We start from the raw sequence: 16,979 nt of genomic DNA on the forward strand, positions 1-16,979 counted from the left end.
ATGAAGTTGCGCTAGGTTAGCGTGCGAATCTATGAGCAAGGTGGATCACCAGGAAAATCCATACAACTTAACTGGAACAAATTGCGAAAGCGTCTACTGAAGGGCTTGTTGGTACATTATATCGTTTAAAAACAGCTTCTTCTCTTCTCTTTGTTTTTCATGTATATTTTCCGGCGAAATAAAGATACAGAGTTGTTCGTCAGCGCTTGTGTCGTCTGTTCCTTCCTTAAAAGGAACGTCATTGGTAGGAATCTCGGGATAACTTCGCGTAATAGCGAATGCCTCGGGAAAGCTTACAGTATCAATGAAGTTGTTTGCTTTTTCGATGTGTCGCTTCATTTCCTTGCACTCGGCGGTAAAGGCGTAGATGCTGTCAAACCAGTAGTGGAATTTGGCAGCGCGTTTCGTGACGGAGTCAGAAATTCTGTAATGGCAAAACAAAACTACGTCAGTCATCAAGCATTGTCGGCGAACGATTGTTCTCGTATAAACAGAAAAAAGCAGTTCACTTACGCATCATGAGTCTTGAGGTATTCTACTCGCTCAATTTCATCGTCATAGTCGACGCCCATCGTGGTTTCTGCATACGGTTAATGATGAAAATAACAAGAAAGCTTTAATCTGTATCACACTCACCGTTCCTGCGAATATTGAGCGAGTTATGTGATTTGTAGTTTCATCTGGTCATAACGTTATCTGGCAAAGCTAGGCTGCTTCGGTTCTTGAACCAGACTACGCCTATCAACCAGATCACAGATCCAAAGAAACTTTAAGCAAACCACTGTTCATTGAGTTATCTTCGGGCCAATGCGCTCTTAAAGGGGTCCTAAATCGGGTTCCGAAGGTTGCAATTTTCGCGCGCGCAATCGTTGGAGCACCGTCCGAGAAGGTCCTCCCGCAAATAAATTTGAAAATGTTTAATATTGACCAAGGTATCGTTCAAAAAAAAGGGCTTACGAGCCCCGAGCAAGACCACCGAGAGACGCCTGTCAAGGCCCTTGTGCTCCGTGAAACGCGCCGCTACTGGGTTTTCTCAGCGGTAGGTCACGCTGTTCTTTAGCAGCCGACGCGCATGCTCTGCCTACTAGTGGTTTCGAGCGGGCGCCGCCGGTCGCATTGCTCCTCGCGTCCGTCGTGCCAGCATCCACGCATTAGTGGGAACTGGGCGTTTGAGTTCTACACATGGGGCCCTTATCACAACGCGCTCGCTCAGGGCAATTTTTTATCATGTCTACTAACAACTAACGGCCATCTTCCGTTTCTTATAAATGCGGCGCTTTCGCGCCGAGCAGGTTCTTCAATGGCCGCTTCGGGAGGAGAAGGTTAAGGCACCGACTCAGGTATTCTGTCACCGTTTCCTGAAGCCGCGCTGACGGTCATCCCAAACGCCACAGCTTATCTCGCGTCGCTCATCGTGCATGAAGATACTTGCGTCGGTCACGTGCACGGTCACGTGGGAAGCGTTTCCAGCTGCAGGAGACGCTTCGTGCTTTTCAGCGTCCGTACATTATCCATATCTTGCAAACGACGCAGCGTCTACAAACACAGCTCAGCTGGTGCGAAGGATGGTGCCGATCGATATTCGTCCAACGAAAATACGTCAGGCTGGAATCGCTCGCAGCACGCACAGAAGACCGTCCCAACCACCCAAGCCACCAGCGTTCTCTAAAAGCCGAAAACCGGCCAAAAGCGGTGCCGTAGTCTTGAGAAGGACTGTCCATTAGGCAAATTGGTACTGATTCGCGATGAAAACAGCACAAAAACGACGTAACCAGACAAGGTGTGAAACATAACACGCACCATTTGTATATATTGTTCTCCTGTAGATTGATATTTCAGTTGCTAGTGAGCGCTGGTCATGTATCTCACCTTGTACAAGTCCGTCGTTCTTGCGCTGTTTGAATTATGAGCCGTATACTCTTCAGCGGCAGCTGTGTCGTAGAGACCGCGTCACTGAGGTACACCAACATCAGCTCATTCAAACTGTGACGGTGAATCACAGGTAAGCAAGGAAACAAATAACGATCTTTTGCCTTGTTTGTAGAGCCCTTGCATTAAGCAGAGGTGTAATATTGGGTGTACCGTAATTACCCGATTCTTACGCGCCCCCGATTCTAACGCGCACCCGATTTTCCAGGCAAAAAACTGAAAAAACTTGCACCTCCGTTTTTAACGAGCAAGGAACTTTGTGAGCAAGAAAATCGGACGCGAGAGAAACGGGCGATTTATTCCCCGAAGTAATCTGACTCATCTCACTCCTCGTCACTCTCCGAGAGCTCCTTGTCGCCTTAAGCTGACCGCAACATCTCGTCATTGGTGCCGTCAAGCGCGTTCGCGATGCCACACTTCTGAACGAACGTTCAACCATGTTCGATGGGATCGTGGCCCACGCCTCGCACGCCCATCCCGCGAGCTTCTCCAGAGGCATACGCTTCAGCCAACCGCAAGTTGTGAACGCGTGGGATCCGCTCGTAAGCCGCGGAAGCGGCGCACCTTCGTTGCCGCTGCTGCCATTGCTGTTATCAAGCACGCCGGTGGAATAATTTGACGATTTGTGTGAACGCCGAAAGAAAAGCCTAGGCGCCTAGATCCAAAAATTGTTGCTAAAAGCTTTGGCGCCATCTTGAGATGGTGATGGCGATGGCTTGAACGAAATTTCCGCTGTTTCGGCAGTTTCAGTTTCGTATCCGATTCTAACGCGCATGCGATTTTTCGAGGTATTCTTGCGGAAAAAAGGTGCCCGTTAGAATCGGGTAAGTACGGTATGTAGTCGAGAACAAGTACTCTAGCGACTGCGCGCGTGAAATCACGATCCTTGGAACCCTTTTCATGGTGCCTTTGAACAGGAAACTTTGGACTGCCGTTTTTTCCTCTATTCTAATTTGTTTTTCATGGTAGACGCCACTACAATCCTCATGCCTGAACCATACTCTGTATCGCTACAGTTATGAATGTGGAACGCAGAAAAATCTGGGTTTTAAGAACAGTTGGTGACAACAGGACGGCGACTTCATTTCGCGAGGAGTTTTTATGTTTCAAACAGCCATGTCCCGTATTTGCCACACTCTTCTCCGAGCTAGGTGTCGGACTTGTGCAAATATTTGCGGTGCATCCGCTTACGCGTCGTACGTTTCTCCAGCTGTACAGGGATTTCTTGCATCATTACCTCTGTTGACATAGGTACATTTCCTTCCAAATGGGTCTCGGTGGGTTTCGCTTTCTAAATTGGGGCAGCTAAAGCATATTGGCCATGGATCTTCCCATTTCTCGTTGTCCTAAATGTTGACGTGTGCCTTAGTTGTCGACGTGTGTTGTCTGAAGAGGTAACCCTTCTACTGGCACGCATTTACACCCAGGCAGCGATGAATGATACCCCGAGCAGGGTGGTGCAAGCGCCAGCGTTCAAAACTGGTGCGCAGGCCTGCCACAATTCCCATTCGCGTTTACGTACCACTTCGTTGTCGGCGCCTAAATCCTCGTGAACACGTTGGCGGGAAATTATAAATCCCAAACAACATTGTTAGAGAAACTGGCAGTCGCATGAACCTTGCCAGGGCCACGTCTCCTTCAGCCAGATTATATCAAAACGGAAAGCCATAATACTGCAAAACAAATTATTTGGCGATTATATGTAGAGCGCAGGTATATGTAGGCCAATAGACCGTAAACGCTCGGCCGAGAACTCGTTGGCGAGATGAGCTGCGAAAATGTGGGGGGAAGACATGTACTAAGCTGGCACTCGATAGGCGTGGCTGGAAATCATTGGGAGAGGCTTGCGTCCTGCAGTGGACACAAACAAGCTCATCATGATTTAGGCCTCTGATATTTCGCAATTAAGCAAGAGGGGCTGATCTCCGGTACGTAGCTGTCATTTAAGATTACGTAAACACAATACCCGTCGCGCATTACGAAAACCTCATGAAATGTGGAGCCATCAGGTCAAACATATGGAGCGCTTAGAGGGGCAAATACTTCGTAATGGCCAGGAATCTGGAATGAGGCGTAATAGGTGTACTTCCTGCGGAGCATGACAAACCCAACCATTTACGTCTCAAATAGACGTCATTCACGTCCTAAATCGACGTTCGTGTACACAGCCTAAAAACTAAGAACGCTACACAATAATGCTTTCAGTGCGCACTCTCCATGCCTGACAGCTTAGATGTTCCACATGATGCGTTTTCACCACGCCACGACGGTACTTCACCTCTTTGAAACAGTGTACGACTAAATCCGCCGAAACGCCACTATGACGGGCACTATTCCAGGTATACGAGCGACCGAAACAGTAGGGCAGGCATCACCACGTCTGCCACTTTTAGGGGGCAAGCTCTGACGGGTGCTTTTCGACGCCTTGTTGAATTATTCGGCTCTAAGCATCAGCATTACGGGAATGGAGGTGCATGCACACGGTACGGCCATTACACCAGTCGCCACCGCAATTGGCAAGAGGCGTCAAACCAGTAAGAGCAATGAAGGAAAGCTTCTTAGAAGTTGCGGCATTTGAGAGCACGCTTTGCCGTTTTCTGCTGTCAAACATCTGTCTAGCGCTTCGCCAATCCAGCCTGTTTTGGATGACCGTGAACCTACTTATTTGGTCAAAAGAACTCAACTGAGCTACACAATCTCGGCCGAGGTGCCTCTCAGATGCGCCTACGTTGATTCGGATGTGGTCGCTCCACCCGTATCAACCGATACCGTGGAGCGCCTTGCGAACGTTGAACACTTCTGAGTACTTTTTCCGGGCTCCATGAAGAATTTGAAACATTCAGGGAAAATGTTTATGCATTTTCAGTAAAATCGCTGTTTGCAGCGCGAAACTGCAGACACTCTTGCTTCGGATAGACGCGAGTAGCAATAGTGCCCTACCCATTCTTTCTGGAAGCGTTTTTTAAAGCGAGTTATGTATTGCTCTAAAATATCTCTGGATCTAATGTTCTTACAGTGGCTTCAACGTACGCATTAAGAGTAGTTTCAATTTACAAAACTGACACAGTCGCCAATTAAATTGAAATATTGTTAGTGTTTCAGCGTGTTCGATATCAACGAGGTGTGTATACGTTGTTCTGTTTCTGGATCATTGAAGGCTTTTTCGCAGCAGTTATTGTTGTAATCTGTTTTGCACTGCTTAACTAGACTTTTGAAGACACTGGACGATAATAATGTTTCTATAAGAATTCCAAAAAATCCAATGGAGCTCACACTAACACTTAAGACTTGAAGGTAGCGATGCTGTACGCTACCTTCACGACCATAACGATGGTGTAAGTCCACGATGGCAGCAGATTTGCTTCTTCTTCGCGGCATCAACGACCTTTAATCCATCACTGCTGTCACAAGTGTGAGAATTCCTTCATATTTTTCGAAGTGATAATAATTGAACATCCCCTTGGAGATGTGTACGCTATGGCGTGTCTTTCTCGTACCGAGAAAGTCTTGCCACGATTACGGCTAAAGTTGGAGTTTTTTTTTTTTTGGCCAAGCTTGGCCAATATCCTTAAGTGTGTACGCCAGGCTTGACAAAAGTGCGCCAGGGACACCCGGCGATTGTCGCGAGGCACGCAAACTCAAGCGCTCGGCATTTTCTTGGTGTTTTTAACTGCGTACAGGAAAAATTACTATTTGATAAACAGCTTCCCGGTTAAAAAAAGTTTAGTGAACGGACGTTCCTTATTAAACCTTTATCACTGGGTTTATATTTTAACAGTGGAGCTGCTTAACCTTTGTTGTGCCCGTGCGGATCGTCAACAGGGAATCCCGCTCGACGAAGTAGAGAGGAGGGAAATGCTAGGCCATGGAGTGTGAGAGAAAGTGGCGAGGAGGCACGGAGCCCGCGAGCAGGTGTTGGGATTGCGCGCCTCAAGAAGAAAACGCTTCCCGGGGTCGGAATCGAACATGGGTTCATCGCGTTATAAAACCGGCACCTATCCAATTGCGGTATCATCGCGTACTTGACGCGAAGCATCTCATTTTGGTTCATAGTGAGGGCATTGACTTTGTACTTTGGTGGAGTTGAAATGGACTTTGGTTTCGGACTTTGCAAGTATGAATTTAGACTTTAAGAGGCCTGATTTTGGCCTTTGAATTACCTCAGTTTGCACAGAGAAAGCGCTGCTTTTTAAACATCTTTCTCTTAAGAAAGGGACAGTCGTAAGAAAAGCCAATTCAAAGCTGGTGAAGACCGCAAGCTACTATGTTTACGCAGTCTTCGTATCTCAATTGCGACTCTGGCCGAGTTTTTTTAAGATTCCCAATCCCATGTACTTTTTATTTACCCCATTTCCGGTTTACGAGGTCTGCTTTTCATAACTGCTCTTCTCGTTCAACTGCTTCTTTTTTTGTATGCTGTACAGTGTTGATACTACCGGTCCTAGTGTGTAACGATGTTGAATTAGTTGGGCTGTTCCGTTTTCGCGTGCTATAGATCACTGCCATTATCTTATGTGGGGCGTAAGCGTCTCAAGCTGCACTAGGCAGCCTTTAGCCTTGCACCCCATATCGACTCGGATAGTCTTTTTTAGTAGTGCGCAGAGAGAAGTATGTGGCTATCTGCCTAAAATGCAGCTGTAGGTTCTTTACTCATGTCGGCCTGTGGCCATGTGAGCGCAGGCATTTGCTCACATTTCTTGCGACGCCACTTACCAAGCAACACACCGAGGGAGGCCGCACGAGCAATGGGGATCATGTTGAAAAACTCGTCACCCATGCTGGCCACTTTTTTCATCAACCGCTCTCCTCTCTTGTTCAAAATGGGGATGTAGCCCTCGAGAATGCGGAAGTGGTAGCCGGGCTTCACCACCTTCCGACGACTTCTCCAGGCCTCGCCGCTCCTGCGGGACAAATGCGACACCGCATGAGCTTAGTAATGCGTTTACATGGTATGGACAGGTGGACACCGTTACACAAGTATATTCTGGTCACCTTTTTTGGCAAGCAAAAATACTGGTAGAATCATAAGCATCTTGATGGTGCAATTCATCATAACAGAGTAAGCGCTTTCTGTCCGTCCATGCACTCCGCTTCCTGGCTCAGTGACTAGACACAGATGACTCTTAGTGGAGCCCCAGCGACCTTCCTCTTTTTGTTGACTCTTTAAGTGCGTGTGCGTGTGCGTACGTGTATGCATGCGTGTGTGTGCGTGACTGTGTGCGTGGGTGTGTGTTTTCATTACTATTATCTTGTAGTCTATCTCTCCTTTGCTTCTTCTATCCATCTGTCTGACATTCCCTTCCCACACCCCCACACCAGCAGGCGTTGCGGCGTCCATCTCTAGGATTGAGATATTACGCCTTCTGGTGGACCTTCCTTTCCTTCTTCCTTGTCAATTAATTCATTCAATGTTTCTGTAAGGTGCGGTGTTTTACGTTGGGTAGGCCACAGCCAAAGTTTGCCCCTTGGGGAACTAGCCCCAATTTTTTGTACCAGCGCATTAGCCGAACCTTCCTGCGTACCAAAGAGCATCACACAAAAGCACCCTCTTGGAGGCTCATACCTACACCATGGGTGCTGGTCTAACCTTACTGTGCTTGAAAGAATAAATTCTACTCAGCGTAAGCTCTACTTTATTGTCCCCACCATGACGGCGTAGTAGCAAATATCAATACTGAAGCGGTTTAAGTGCCGAGGACGTCAGCATAAATCTGTCTAATTGAAAATTAGTTGGAATGTTTTTCATTCACCCGCTCATATTTGAACGGGAAGCGCGCCATCGGCGTCCACAAATAGTAAACGTATCGCCTCTCTGACAGTACGAGATGCACGCATATTGATGATGAGCTTTCTCCACTGTAGTTGCATCTTGCCCTTACTTATATCCCCGTTTTCAACATGATCATGACTACACTGCAAAAGAAGCTGAAACTTCAAAATTACCTATTCTAAGTTGTACTTTATATACAAACTACCAACAGTAGACGCCATAATTTGAGCTTGGAGAGACCAGCGGATTTTGTTTGAATTATGAGAAGTTTGAATTATCAGAATTTCTGATAAGTATGACTCGGGGTAACGTGCCAATTTGTGTTCTAACGGAACTTTCACATATATTTAATAATACAATTTTCAGTCGCAATACTCCGGTGCAAATCACACTTAAAAAAAACCACAAATACATGGCTGAGGTATCTCTTTGCGTGAAAGCTAAGACCAAAGTTTTCGATGCCAGCAAGGGTGGCCACTTCATGGTGTGAGCACGCACAAGGTTGCCAGCCGTCTTGTTTTCGTTCTCTCTTCCTCATTCTATACGCGGTTGCTGGCGCGCGGTTCCGCTTTGACACGTGTATGCACGTAATTAGTGACAGGAGGACGATAATGTGCAGCTGGAAGGTCAAATGCACCAAATATTTTCCGGCAGGGACAAGCAAAAAGTACGAATTGACCGAAATTACGCAATAGACCAGTATGAAATAGGTGGCTTTCAAATACATTGAAAACATAGCGGGCCAATGAGATCTTCAAGCATGTTTCAAATAAACGAGAGTTGAAATTGTCGGAGTTTAAATTATGGCGAGCCTACTCTATGCAGTTACAGCCAAACTTCCTTGTCTTGTGCTCATTACCTCGTGTTATTTTGCCACTCAGCCAAGCTAAACGAAGGGGGCCTTCCTGTTTGTGGCAGAGACGGGCCTGCTGTAAATAAAAATTGTCAGCTAATAACAGGTTGGTCCCAGGTACTACCACGAAGCGCTCGGGGGTGGGGTTCTACAACACAAACGCTCGGGGGTACTGCATATTTATACCCTGCTGGGCCAAAGCTTATGCCGAAACAAACCGACAAAGGTCGTATGCAAAGTATGTGTGATTGCTTACTCGGTTTTACCAATACGCTCATTGCTGTTGGACAATCTGTTAACGTGTACGCCGCATGCCACAAATGAGGTACGTTAACTAAGCGGTGAACTCTAGTGAAAATATTAAGAAAATTACTAACACAGGCGCAGTGTCAGCCGTGAAGCGACAGCGCAGAGCTGGCGAAACTTCAAGGGCTGTTGGCAGCGGGCTACAGGATAAGTTAAATCTACTGATACTTGAAATTTCTAACAATGCTTTGTGGCATCTCAAAACACGGTCGCACTGATCCTTAGCCAGAGCCATGGTAATGTTGTAAGGTCATTGGACGCAGTTGAGTTGGAAATGCATTGTGATTGCAGGAAAACATCACTTGGAACCCGAAGATTACATTTCAGGAGATGATCTTTCAACAGCCATTTGGTTCCAGGTAGAATCCTGCAATGATGCATTGGAAATAGAGCGAAACTGCAACCGCCGTTTGATTCGCCACGCAGTGTCAACAGCTCCCAACGTGGCATATACATAACTTGCACTGACTTCAAGGTAGCTGCCACGTTGGTGAGCCGCGTGGACGGCGGAATGCAGAGAACTTATCTGGTGCTCTTATTTCGAGCAGCGCTACCTATATTGCGCGAAAACTGCATTGTGGGTTTAGCCGTACCCACTTACCTGCGCTCCTATTACGCTTTTGAATGTTCCCTCTCCTCGACCAATTGCCTAAAAATGCGAGTTTACTGTCGTTTCGCATGCGGCGCCCATGTGAAGATCCTCTAGCAACAAATCGCGGGGTGCCTGTTACCAGCCTATATATTGTGTACAGTTTGTCCGCAAAGACGAAGGCGCATAGCCGGCTTTACAGAATACGTTTAAGAAGAGTTATATACGAGTGGCTGAAATGTAAGTGGGACCTAAATACCTCAGGGCTAACTTGCTACGAATAAGTTATTGCACACCTGCCCAATTGTTTTCCTCGTATCTGTGATTTTGTGCATGCTCTAGCATAGATACGAGTATCTCCACACAAACTCAGGTCGCCAACTAGTGTGGAAGACATTCTGGTTCAAATTAAGCCAATACAATTGACATGGGCGGGTCACGCCATGCGATTGAGGGTGTGGCTGACACTTTACTGCAAACGGAAGAGGGGTCGGCCAAAGACTCGATGGAGGGAAGGGGTTCGAAAATTTTTGGGGAAAGAGTGGACTCAGCAATAGCACACTGCAGCCGGGACCGGAAATCTTTGGGAAAGGCCTTCGTCCTGCAGTGAAATCAACCAGGCTGCTGCTGAGGATGATAATTAGGTTGGTTTAGTGCTCCGAATTACCTATTCTTTAAGATTTTATTCTTTGCAGTGCTCAGTAAAGCCGAGGGAAGGCACGTTCTTCCACAATAATGTACAATGGGAAAGAATTAGCAAGGCGCGCTAACGCTCCGCGTAAGAACTCCTACACATTGCGGCACACAAAGAAATACTCACAGTGTAAGCATGCCTCCTCCTACCCAGGGCTTCAACATGGAGTAAAAGAAAGACCGGTCCACGTTCTCCGGGTTGGTGAGCACGCTCTGCGCATGCAACAGAAATCTTTATTGTTGGTGAGTATAGGCATCTATCTCACTATTAAAAGGTGCACGCAATTTCGCTTTCATTTCTATCCTTGCGGTGTTGCCGGCCCGAACTCGAGGAGAAAGCAAACGCGATGCGTGGTGACGAGTGCCAGCAACACACTGCGGTGTCGTGAGCTACAGAGGTGCTGTATCTCGGATGCGTTCTATTGCTCCATTACCTTCGTAACTGGCTTCAATGCTCTGGCGTATGCAGTGTAAAGGAGGCTAAGGGGCTGCCTGCCGTCCCCGAAATATTCGCCTCGAGGATATGGAAGCAGGGGAACTAGGTAACAAACTCTGTCTCTTACGAAATAATTCCTATCGGCAATTACTTTAACAGCGCAGCTGTTTTTGGGCGAGGCTTTCATGGGTCCATAAGTGGTAACGTGGTCGCAGCGAGGTGGAGGTGGCACAGTCCTGCCAGGAATAGAGAAAGCGCCTAGAACACATGCAGCAAGCTAAAAGAATTCCTGAACGAGACGTTCAAATAGGCCAAGCTGCTAATTGTGGTGGCAACATTTGTACTTGCCAACAATGTGGGACAAAAAGAAAACTTTAAGCTTATTTCAGACAAGTCCTCAATTCACAGATGATTCTTGCATTTCTACTTTAATTGAAAACACACGCCTGCTTGATTTTTGCGACAAAAAATAAAAAAATACCCCGTGAAAAACAAAAAAACGCTTGCGGCGCTCCCTCGAGGCACTGTTCTAAATTTAAGTATAACAAAAGGTTCTAATAGATGGTGGGAACAGTGGAACACGGCCAAAATTATGTTTTGTAAACGGGGATTGCTCTGCTGGTTTCGAGCAGCTCTATGAAGCTTAGCCTTGCGATAAGGAAATGCCTGGCAGCTTGGCTCTTGTCATCAGCGGTCGCGAAGTAAAGTCAGTGAAGCCGGGATAACTTTTTTTGCTTCGCCAGTGACGCGCCAACCACATACACTTCTCATGTACTACGCTCTCACATAAACAATGAACGATTTCGCCATTCCAGTGGGAGGGGGGGGAGGGCGGGAGAGACAATAACGGCGTTCCGTTTCGAAGTCAGCACAGGCCGGGAACTTCCAGTGGGCATCAGTTGAAGTAAGCGTGCTGATAGGCACCTCTTCGCACAAAACAGACATAAAAATTACTAAACCACCACGATTTGAGAAAATAATGCGCACTACTGATCTATAAGGGCTCATTATACTCAACGAAATAATCACGAAAAAATAGAATTGCTGGGGCTCGAACCCATGATGTAAGCGTTAGCAGCCGCGACGCTACCCGCCAGGCCACAGAGGCGCACCAGAAAGCTCGTTTCAGCAATAGATTGACAAGGTTGCGGCAGATATCAAAACTAACCACTAGACAATGGTGGGTGCAACAGAAAGTGTCCCGCCTGTATGGACTTGCAAACGGAATATCGCATAGTGAACTCAATAGCAGAAGAGTTGGGCAGCGTACGGCATCATCCGCAAGTTCTTTTTTTTTTTTTTTTTGAATGGAAAGCGCTTTACGCTTTGGTTCTAAATGAAGTCCTTCGTTCACCACCGGTTCGAGACTCCGCCTCTTTCCACTGCAAGGGTCAAAAAGGAGGAGAGGGCCAAACGGCAACCTCATCGGGTAGCCATGCGCAGCACTGCACCGCGCAAGCGGCCGTCCAGTAGTGTCCGTGCATCGCCAGCGGCGTTCGGAAGGCACGCGTGCAACGACGCCGCGTAAGGAGCCAGCCCCACGTAGACACTTCTCTCGCCCTGTCCCTACAATGCATGCACTAGTCAGCGTGAAACTAGTAAAAATTTAAAGTGTCAGTGCCAATATGCAGTTTGAGTACAGAAGAAATGAAAGGTCTCGGAGTTTTTTATAAACAACGAGCCACTATAAAAAAAAGCAAATTATTCTATCGGTTTTCTAATTGGTTTCTAGTGTAAAATAAGGAACGCAAGTTCTGATCCATGGTTAACATCTCGTTCGGCTAAAAAAAACACACTAGTGTCGTGGCTTCGAAGTTTCTGCAAAACCCTTTACAACATGTGAGAGGCCATCGACACTGTAACTTTTCGGCCCCCGGGCTTGCTATTTTTCTTTCTGAAGGAATCTTCGCTGAAGCGGAACAGATATTCCACTAGGACACGCGGTTGAATGAACAAGTTGTATTGAACGAACTGGCTCTGCATTTCTCAGTGTCATGTTTGCCGCAGGGCAAGTATTTCTTGAGTTCCCAAGAAACTGGCAACGATATGTCACAGCTGGCCTTCTCACGCCAGCTCCCCAGAACCATGTAACTTTTTTGTGATCAACTAACCGAAAAGATTCCGAAATGAAATTCTACCCAAGGTCCGCAAAGCGCCAAGGGGAAGCATGGCAAATCACTGTAACATATGTGGTGACTAGAGCAACCTACCTTGGAAGGAGCTTTTTTCAATCACATAACTACCGTGCGTAGAAACGCCAGCAGAAGCAAGTAAAGCCTTTTAACATCTGTAGTCACGGATTTCGAAGGAAAACTGAGAGACTGTATTACACACAAAAAAAAATCTGCAGAAATTAAGAGAATTATCTCCGAATGCGTAGCATTGTTACACCGTTTGTCTTTACTGTGAGTTTTTCGCAGCGGAATTTTGGTTTTTTCTAAACCCTGTCCGACAAATTATCTCCATTTACGCTATTACTACGATTACAGATAGAACTTCCGCGAGAACCGCATTATTTTGGAAGTACACGGACCGCCATTTTCCGTAATTTGTTTGCTTTTCTGATTTTTCAGTTTTTCAAAATTTCGTTCGACCAATTGTCTTCATTTACGCTATTATAGTGATTACAGGTGCAACTTCCGCGAAGTGTGCATTACTGTGGAAATGCAGGGCGTTGTAGGTTTCGCCATTTTCCGTAATATTGTTATATTTTCTATTACATCATTATATAAGGTTACAAAATATTGGCACTCTTTTCTCCGAATGTTCCGAGACGACGCCGTGATCATTGGTCAGACCGCATCACGTGACATTTGTTTACGCTGCGGCGGGTCACGGGCACCGCCGTTTTGTTGTTTATGCGTTTCCTGTCGGTCAACTGTGGTAGTGTCCGCTTGTCCTTCCTTTTCTGCGGCTGCGCGCAAATGGCGTCGTTCCGAACGATAACGCGCTTCGCAGAACTTCAGCTGTAGAAGTGTGTCCAAAGATTCCGTGTTGCTGCGTGTTCGGCAGTGTTTTTTACAAAACGGCTTGATCAAAGTAAGCGGTGAAGCTGCAAAAGCGGATATATGGCAACGCTAAAGAACAAAATGGCCGCCGTTGCTCACTTGCGTGCCTCAGTGACGGCACTCTGTATCTTATCTAGTGATACTAGTTCGATGTTACCCAAGCTGGCTGTAAGTGGGGGTGCTGGTAGTTCGAGAAAGGCGGGAAATATTGAAGACTCCTTGATGAGCCTCCGTAATTCACCTCAACGGTTTCCGGGGTACAAGCCACCAGAAATGGGTAGGGTCCGTAATATGCAACAGTCACGTCTTGGTCGGCAATCGACTTGAACATGCCCCGCAGGTAGTTGAAGCACCCTGTTGAAAGAGACGAGACAAGAAATCACGCTAAGAATGCAGCTCTACAGCCACCGAATTTTCAATAATATCGCGGCAGCGTCGACCGGGGACTGGTTCAACGCCTTATCCTACTACACAGGGGCGAAACAGTTGAGGGTAGTTCGCAGAATTCTCATGCGCAGGAATAACCCGCCAGTGCAACCGTCGTCTGCTAGACTGTTCCTGCAACCACTACGCAACCCCTTTGTGATGGCTGTAAGCTGCCTTGTCGTGAACAAGGCACACGCCAAATCGCGGGCACCGCCCCACAATCAAGATAGCTGGGTGATTACAAGGGAAAGGGGTTGTGTCATGCTCGCGCGAACAGCCTAGCAGACGACAGTTGCACAGGCGGAAATGTTCTGCGCATGCCTAGTGGACTGGTTTCTTAGGCCGCGTTCCACCTTGATAAGGCACTGACCCACCCGCCGGTCGGCGCTCCGACGACATTATTATTATGTTCGATAGCTGTATGTTCAAAGGAAAGGCCTCAAAACGCGAACAAGGACATCAGTGAGTACGGAGCGAGCGCTTGGTGCAGGCCTTTCGCCATTCATGTGATTTCTTGTACAGGCGCTACTGCTGCTACCCAAAACAAAACAGCTTCACCCCGCGCAGCCGGGACGGTCCAAGCATCGATAGGACTCGCCAGAGGGAAAGAGGAGAGCGTTGCCGCCAATTTTGAACCCTTCTGTACTTTTCGCTTTGTAACATCAACAAACAGCACCAGGTACAGGAGAGTGACCGCAGGTAGACAGTATTAGTCCTCACGGCGTAGGCGCTGGGTGCAGGCCTTTCACCATGCATTTCTTATTTCTGTTCCAGGATGGTGTTTTTGCACAGAACATATTTTGCAGTTGTTCTGCCGCACCCAGGAATGTGGCTGAGTATTGTTTACGACCACGTGTTTGTCCGTGCTCTGCTTCTTAATGAGGAAATGGAGGAACACCCTGGGTGGACCGTAGAAATGTTCAAAAAAAGGTTAGATCGGCAACAGGCCATTCAATCAAACGTTGTCACTATCAAAAATCGCCTTCAGAGAACCAATGAGGCGCACAAAACCTTTAGCCCACGCCTGCGGAAGTTAGAAAACGGTGTGTTAAAACTACAAAATAGTGTCGGTGACACCGCGAATCTGAAGTTGGTTGTAGATATCATTCAGGACAAAATGAAGGTTCAGGCAGCAAAGCATGCCAGTATAAAAGGCCACAGTCGGACATCAAACCTTCTCGCGTTTGGCGCACCGGAAGAGCTGAACCAAACTAAAATGGTTTTACGTGAAAGATAATTAATAACTTCGTTCCTCAAAATTGGGTGTGCACTGGTATTCAATGGACAGAACTCACCGTTTGGGAGCGCGCTTTACGCAGCGGCCGAATATTCGGCGCTTTCACGATTTTGGAGAAAAGCAGGCTTTTTATAAAACGTTTCACAACTAAAAAAGACGGCAATATTTATTGAAAATGACTACTGCACGGGCACACTCCGGAAGTAGAAACTACGCAAGGCAAATGTGGAAGTAGACCAATCTGCGGGAAAAAAACATAGTGTTAGTTCACAATAAAATCAGTATCAATGGGAAGGTTTTTGTTTATGATGATGCTCTTGGAGGCCGTAGGGCTCTCCGAAAGCAGGACGAGCTTCCCAGCCAAGGAAACTCCACCAACAGTTCGTAAGATCAGTCCTCAGGGTAGTGCACAACGAAATAGCCGTATTTTATTCCTAACCTTAAACGGGTCCTGGGAGGCTTTTACTGCACAGTAAATAAATACGCGCAGTCAACGTCATCTGTGCCAAGTGTAACTTTTTTACGTGCCGCGGAAAGCTCGCGCTATCGTTACGAAGTTTGTCACAGCCTTTCTGACCATTTTCTGCCGGTTTTTGGACACCGCCATTTAAACGCATGCACGTCATTGTTTGCCCCATGTGCGTCACGAAGCAGAAATCCTGCTATTGGACGGCTTGTTCTCGCACCTCCGACGAAGAAACGCGTCGTCTGCTTAGCGTCGGCGGGTTGCGGCGACTCTTTTATAAAATCAGCGCTTGTTCCGGCACGCTTCCTTGCTTTGTGTTCGTTCATAATTACATTTGGTATTCGGGCTGCAGCTCGGAAAACACGCGTGCACTTTTCTTGAGTGCGTCGCTGGTTCGCTCTGTGCATTGCCAGGAAGGCGGTCGATCGTGACTAATAAAGTGGACCGAACCGAAGCGTTTCACGCACGGCTTCTCTGACGCTCTAAAGTGTTTGACATGCCGCCGGCAGGAGTTTTCCTGACCGTGTATAACAAGACCCCGACATGGTACACGGCGCTTTTCGGATAAACAGTGCGCGCTCTGCGTTGAAAGGGGGAACCCGACGGAGGATAAAATCAATCCCCTCCATCTCCGTGCCGCGTATCACGTGACCGCATGTCACGCCTCTGTTCTGAGGGGCAGCCAGCACACTCGCTGGGGGCGCAGAAAGTAAGCCCTCGGGAGCGGAGCCGCCGGGGTCAGGGGCGCCGTTGGCGGAGATTTCTTCGCCCTTGGCGAAATTATTCAGCTTCATGGGCAAGGATCACTCTTTGGGTGCTTTGATGACCATTCTGTTATGTTTCCAACCGCTGTTGATTGGCTATAGAACGACTATGCGCTTCCGCAATTGCCACCACTTGCTAGCCAGAAACTTTGGCCTGGAGAACAGCGCATCCGTCATGAGCAGCAACTCAGATAAGAGCGAGGCACAAAAAGCAAGGGAAGCAGAGCTGCATGTCGGGCCAGAAGCATTCCGCCGACAGCGGAGGATTCGCTGGCAAGGCGGAGAGGCTCTGTACAGCTTGGACAAGCCGCTCATGACATGTCTGAACAATTTCAAGTTGTACTCCGCACGAATTTGCAACACACGAGGGGAGAGAGAGCAACTTTCTTTAGAGCATAGGTCATAAGATCTTCTGTAACCCGTCCGAACTTATTAGCGATGTTCAGTGCTCAGAGCTCCTCGAGAAGTATTCAAAATGCGTACTCTTCCCTACAGTATTTTT

The 16,979-nt window shown here is 47.4% G+C and overlaps 1 protein-coding gene across 1 annotated transcript in view; it reads right to left on the minus strand.

Annotated features, from left to right (window-relative positions):
* Positions 1-16,979, minus strand: part of LOC144175799 (cytochrome P450 4V2-like) — a 59,568-nt gene that overhangs the window by 19,546 nt on the left and 23,043 nt on the right. Inside the window, exons 2-6 of the mRNA XM_077704802.1 lie at positions 13,826-13,938; positions 10,268-10,353; positions 6,643-6,830; positions 514-580; positions 298-424 (exon numbers count right to left, since the gene is read on the minus strand). Of these exons, the coding sequence (XP_077560928.1) occupies positions 298-424; positions 514-580; positions 6,643-6,830; positions 10,268-10,353; positions 13,826-13,938 (581 nt within the window). The remainder of the gene's footprint in view (positions 1-297; positions 425-513; positions 581-6,642; positions 6,831-10,267; positions 10,354-13,825; positions 13,939-16,979) is intronic.

The sequence above is a fragment of the Haemaphysalis longicornis genome, unplaced genomic scaffold, assembly GCF_048455015.1.
Source record: "Haemaphysalis longicornis isolate Haplotype H1 unplaced genomic scaffold, Haemaphysalis longicornis Haplotype H1 scaffold_3, whole genome shotgun sequence".
Lineage (NCBI taxonomy): Eukaryota > Metazoa > Arthropoda > Arachnida > Ixodida > Ixodidae > Haemaphysalis > Haemaphysalis longicornis.